The following is a 5,444-nucleotide window of genomic DNA, read 5'->3' on the forward strand; positions in this document are numbered from 1 at the left end:
CTGATTATTTTGACTTTGAGCGTATCGAGGCTCTTAAACCTGCTATTGAGGCTTGTGGCATTTCTACTCTTTCTCAATCCCCAATGCTTGGCTTCCATAAGCAGATGGATAACCGCATCAAGCTCTTGGAAGAGATTCTGTCTTTTCGTATGCAGGGCGTTGAGTTCGATAATGGTGATATGTATGTTGACGGCCATAAGGCTGCTTCTGACGTTCGTGATGAGTTTGTATCTGTTACTGAGAAGTTAATGGATGAATTGGCACAATGCTACAATGTGCTCCCCCAACTTGATATTAATAACACTATAGACCACCGCCCCGAAGGGGACGAAAAATGGTTTTTAGAGAACGAGAAGACGGTTACGCAGTTTTGCCGCAAGCTGGCTGCTGAACGCCCTCTTAAGGATATTCGCGATGAGTATAATTACCCCAAAAAGAAAGGTATTAAGGATGAGTGTTCAAGATTGCTGGAGGCCTCCACTATGAAATCGCGTAGAGGCTTTGCTATTCAGCGTTTGATGAATGCAATGCGACAGGCTCATGCTGATGGTTGGTTTATCGTTTTTGACACTCTCACGTTGGCTGACGACCGATTAGAGGCGTTTTATGATAATCCCAATGCTTTGCGTGACTATTTTCGTGATATTGGTCGTATGGTTCTTGCTGCCGAGGGTCGCAAGGCTAATGATTCACACGCCGACTGCTATCAGTATTTTTGTGTGCCTGAGTATGGTACAGCTAATGGCCGTCTTCATTTCCATGCGGTGCACTTTATGCGGACACTTCCTACAGGTAGCGTTGACCCTAATTTTGGTCGTCGGGTACGCAATCGCCGCCAGTTAAATAGCTTGCAAAATACGTGGCCTTATGGTTACAGTATGCCCATCGCAGTTCGCTACACGCAGGACGCTTTTTCACGTTCTGGTTGGTTGTGGCCTGTTGATGCTAAAGGTGAGCCGCTTAAAGCTACCAGTTATATGGCTGTTGGTTTCTATGTGGCTAAATACGTTAACAAAAAGTCAGATATGGACCTTGCTGCTAAAGGTCTAGGAGCTAAAGAATGGAACAACTCACTAAAAACCAAGCTGTCGCTACTTCCCAAGAAGCTGTTCAGAATCAGAATGAGCCGCAACTTCGGGATGAAAATGCTCACAATGACAAATCTGTCCACGGAGTGCTTAATCCAACTTACCAAGCTGGGTTACGACGCGACGCCGTTCAACCAGATATTGAAGCAGAACGCAAAAAGAGAGATGAGATTGAGGCTGGGAAAAGTTACTGTAGCCGACGTTTTGGCGGCGCAACCTGTGACGACAAATCTGCTCAAATTTATGCGCGCTTCGATAAAAATGATTGGCGTATCCAACCTGCAGAGTTTTATCGCTTCCATGACGCAGAAGTTAACACTTTCGGATATTTCTGATGAGTCGAAAAATTATCTTGATAAAGCAGGAATTACTACTGCTTGTTTACGAATTAAATCGAAGTGGACTGCTGGCGGAAAATGAGAAAATTCGACCTATCCTTGCGCAGCTCGAGAAGCTCTTACTTTGCGACCTTTCGCCATCAACTAACGATTCTGTCAAAAACTGACGCGTTGGATGAGGAGAAGTGGCTTAATATGCTTGGCACGTTCGTCAAGGACTGGTTTAGATATGAGTCACATTTTGTTCATGGTAGAGATTCTCTTGTTGACATTTTAAAAGAGCGTGGATTACTATCTGAGTCCGATGCTGTTCAACCACTAATAGGTAAGAAATCATGAGTCAAGTTACTGAACAATCCGTACGTTTCCAGACCGCTTTGGCCTCTATTAAGCTCATTCAGGCTTCTGCCGTTTTGGATTTAACCGAAGATGATTTCGATTTTCTGACGAGTAACAAAGTTTGGATTGCTACTGACCGCTCTCGTGCTCGTCGCTGCGTTGAGGCTTGCGTTTATGGTACGCTGGACTTTGTAGGATACCCTCGCTTTCCTGCTCCTGTTGAGTTTATTGCTGCCGTCATTGCTTATTATGTTCATCCCGTCAACATTCAAACGGCCTGTCTCATCATGGAAGGCGCTGAATTTACGGAAAACATTATTAATGGCGTCGAGCGTCCGGTTAAAGCCGCTGAATTGTTCGCGTTTACCTTGCGTGTACGCGCAGGAAACACTGACGTTCTTACTGACGCAGAAGAAAACGTGCGTCAAAAATTACGTGCAGAAGGAGTGATGTAATGTCTAAAGGTAAAAAACGTTCTGGCGCTCGCCCTGGTCGTCCGCAGCCGTTGCGAGGTACTAAAGGCAAGCGTAAAGGCGCTCGTCTTTGGTATGTAGGTGGTCAACAATTTTAATTGCAGGGGCTTCGGCCCCTTACTTGAGGATAAATTATGTCTAATATTCAAACTGGCGCCGAGCGTATGCCGCATGACCTTTCCCATCTTGGCTTCCTTGCTGGTCAGATTGGTCGTCTTATTACCATTTCAACTACTCCGGTTATCGCTGGCGACTCCTTCGAGATGGACGCCGTTGGCGCTCTCCGTCTTTCTCCATTGCGTCGTGGCCTTGCTATTGACTCTACTGTAGACATTTTTACTTTTTATGTCCCTCATCGTCACGTTTATGGTGAACAGTGGATTAAGTTCATGAAGGATGGTGTTAATGCCACTCCTCTCCCGACTGTTAACACTACTGGTTATATTGACCATGCCGCTTTTCTTGGCACGATTAACCCTGATACCAATAAAATCCCTAAGCATTTGTTTCAGGGTTATTTGAATATCTATAACAACTATTTTAAAGCGCCGTGGATGCCTGACCGTACCGAGGCTAACCCTAATGAGCTTAATCAAGATGATGCTCGTTATGGTTTCCGTTGCTGCCATCTCAAAAACATTTGGACTGCTCCGCTTCCTCCTGAGACTGAGCTTTCTCGCCAAATGACGACTTCTACCACATCTATTGACATTATGGGTCTGCAAGCTGCTTATGCTAATTTGCATACTGACCAAGAACGTGATTACTTCATGCAGCGTTACCATGATGTTATTTCTTCATTTGGAGGTAAAACCTCTTATGACGCTGACAACCGTCCTTTACTTGTCATGCGCTCTAATCTCTGGGCATCTGGCTATGATGTTGATGGAACTGACCAAACGTCGTTAGGCCAGTTTTCTGGTCGTGTTCAACAGACCTATAAACATTCTGTGCCGCGTTTCTTTGTTCCTGAGCATGGCACTATGTTTACTCTTGCGCTTGTTCGTTTTCCGCCTACTGCGACTAAAGAGATTCAGTACCTTAACGCTAAAGGTGCTTTGACTTATACCGATATTGCTGGCGACCCTGTTTTGTATGGCAACTTGCCGCCGCGTGAAATTTCTATGAAGGATGTTTTCCGTTCTGGTGATTCGTCTAAGAAGTTTAAGATTGCTGAGGGTCAGTGGTATCGTTATGCGCCTTCGTATGTTTCTCCTGCTTATCACCTTCTTGAAGGCTTCCCATTCATTCAGGAACCGCCTTCTGGTGATTTGCAAGAACGCGTACTTATTCGCCACCATGATTATGACCAGTGTTTCCAGTCCGTTCAGTTGTTGCAGTGGAATAGTCAGGTTAAATTTAATGTGACCGTTTATCGCAATCTGCCGACCACTCGCGATTCAATCATGACTTCGTGATAAAAGATTGAGTGTGAGGTTATAACGCCGAAGCGGTAAAAATTTTAATTTTTGCCGCTGAGGGGTTGACCAAGCGAAGCGCGGTAGGTTTTCTGCTTAGGAGTTTAATCATGTTTCAGACTTTTATTTCTCGCCATAATTCAAACTTTTTTTCTGATAAGCTGGTTCTCACTTCTGTTACTCCAGCTTCTTCGGCACCTGTTTTACAGACACCTAAAGCTACATCGTCAACGTTATATTTTGATAGTTTGACGGTTAATGCTGGTAATGGTGGTTTTCTTCATTGCATTCAGATGGATACATCTGTCAACGCCGCTAATCAGGTTGTTTCTGTTGGTGCTGATATTGCTTTTGATGCCGACCCTAAATTTTTTGCCTGTTTGGTTCGCTTTGAGTCTTCTTCGGTTCCGACTACCCTCCCGACTGCCTATGATGTTTATCCTTTGGATGGTCGCCATGATGGTGGTTATTATACCGTCAAGGACTGTGTGACTATTGACGTCCTTCCCCGTACGCCGGGCAATAATGTTTATGTTGGTTTCATGGTTTGGTCTAACTTTACCGCTACTAAATGCCGCGGATTGGTTTCGCTGAATCAGGTTATTAAAGAGATTATTTGTCTCCAGCCACTTAAGTGAGGTGATTTATGTTTGGTGCTATTGCTGGCGGTATTGCTTCTGCTCTTGCTGGTGGCGCCATGTCTAAATTGTTTGGAGGCGGTCAAAAAGCCGCCTCCGGTGGCATTCAAGGTGATGTGCTTGCTACCGATAACAATACTGTAGGCATGGGTGATGCTGGTATTAAATCTGCCATTCAAGGCTCTAATGTTCCTAACCCTGATGAGGCCGTCCCTAGTTTTGTTTCTGGTGCTATGGCTAAAGCTGGTAAAGGACTTCTTGAAGGTACGTTGCAGGCTGGCACTTCTGCCGTTTCTGATAAGTTGCTTGATTTGGTTGGACTTGGTGGCAAGTCTGCCGCTGATAAAGGAAAGGATACTCGTGATTATCTTGCTGCTGCATTTCCTGAGCTTAATGCTTGGGAGCGTGCTGGTGCTGATGCTTCCTCTGCTGGTATGGTTGACGCCGGATTTGAGAATCAAAAAGAGCTTACTAAAATGCAACTGGACAATCAGAAAGAGATTGCCGAGATGCAAAATGAGACTCAAAAAGAGATTGCTGGCATTCAGTCGGCGACTTCACGCCAGAATACGAAAGACCAGGTATATGCACAAAATGAGATGCTTGCTTATCAACAGAAGGAGTCTACTGCTCGCGTTGCGTCTATTATGGAAAACACCAATCTTTCCAAGCAACAGCAGGTTTCCGAGATTATGCGCCAAATGCTTACTCAAGCTCAAACGGCTGGTCAGTATTTTACCAATGACCAAATCAAAGAAATGACTCGCAAGGTTAGTGCTGAGGTTGACTTAGTTCATCAGCAAACGCAGAATCAGCGGTATGGCTCTTCTCATATTGGCGCTACTGCAAAGGATATTTCTAATGTCGTCACTGATGCTGCTTCTGGTGTGGTTGATATTTTTCATGGTATTGATAAAGCTGTTGCCGATACTTGGAACAATTTCTGGAAAGACGGTAAAGCTGATGGTATTGGCTCTAATTTGTCTAGGAAATAACCGTCAGGATTGACACCCTCCCAATTGTATGTTTTCATGCCTCCAAATCTTGGAGGCTTTTTTATGGTTCGTTCTTATTACCCTTCTGAATGTCACGCTGATTATTTTGACTTTGAGCGTATCGAGGCTCTTAAACCTGCTATTGAGGCTTGTGG

The 5,444-nt window shown here is 44.7% G+C and overlaps 5 protein-coding genes across 5 annotated transcripts; all 5 read left to right on the forward strand.

Annotated features, from left to right (window-relative positions):
• Nucleotides 1-83: 83 nt before the first annotated feature.
• PHALS_06510 (replication-associated protein a) lies at nucleotides 84-1,508 on the forward strand (the record flags this gene model as incomplete). The annotated part of the gene is made up of 1 exon (XM_024719804.1): nucleotides 84-1,508. One exon carries the CDS (start codon nucleotides 84-86, stop codon nucleotides 1,506-1,508), a length of 1,425 nt encoding a protein of 474 aa, XP_024585066.1.
• A 253-nt stretch (nucleotides 1,509-1,761) lies between these two features.
• Nucleotides 1,762-2,220, forward strand: PHALS_06511 (external scaffolding protein d; the record flags this gene model as incomplete). The annotated part of the gene is made up of 1 exon (XM_024719805.1): nucleotides 1,762-2,220. The coding sequence occupies one exon, from the start codon at nucleotides 1,762-1,764 to the stop codon at nucleotides 2,218-2,220; it is 459 nt and encodes a 152-aa protein (XP_024585067.1).
• Nucleotides 2,221-2,372: 152 nt separating this feature from the next.
• Nucleotides 2,373-3,656, forward strand: PHALS_06512 (capsid protein f; the record flags this gene model as incomplete). The annotated part of the gene is made up of 1 exon (XM_024719806.1): nucleotides 2,373-3,656. The coding sequence occupies one exon, from the start codon at nucleotides 2,373-2,375 to the stop codon at nucleotides 3,654-3,656; it is 1,284 nt and encodes a 427-aa protein (XP_024585068.1).
• Nucleotides 3,657-3,766: 110 nt separating this feature from the next.
• PHALS_06513 (major spike protein g) lies at nucleotides 3,767-4,294 on the forward strand (the record flags this gene model as incomplete). The annotated part of the gene is made up of 1 exon (XM_024719807.1): nucleotides 3,767-4,294. The coding sequence occupies one exon, from the start codon at nucleotides 3,767-3,769 to the stop codon at nucleotides 4,292-4,294; it is 528 nt and encodes a 175-aa protein (XP_024585069.1).
• Nucleotides 4,295-4,353: 59 nt separating this feature from the next.
• PHALS_06514 (minor spike protein h) lies at nucleotides 4,354-5,289 on the forward strand (the record flags this gene model as incomplete). Its single annotated transcript, XM_024719808.1, has 1 exon — nucleotides 4,354-5,289. The coding sequence occupies one exon, from the start codon at nucleotides 4,354-4,356 to the stop codon at nucleotides 5,287-5,289; it is 936 nt and encodes a 311-aa protein (XP_024585070.1).
• Between the last annotated feature and the right edge of the window lie 155 nt (nucleotides 5,290-5,444).

Source organism: Plasmopara halstedii (genome assembly GCF_900000015.1).
Source record: "Plasmopara halstedii genome assembly, contig: Scaffold_3037, whole genome shotgun sequence".
In the NCBI taxonomy this organism is placed as follows: domain Eukaryota; phylum Oomycota; class Peronosporomycetes; order Peronosporales; family Peronosporaceae; genus Plasmopara; species Plasmopara halstedii.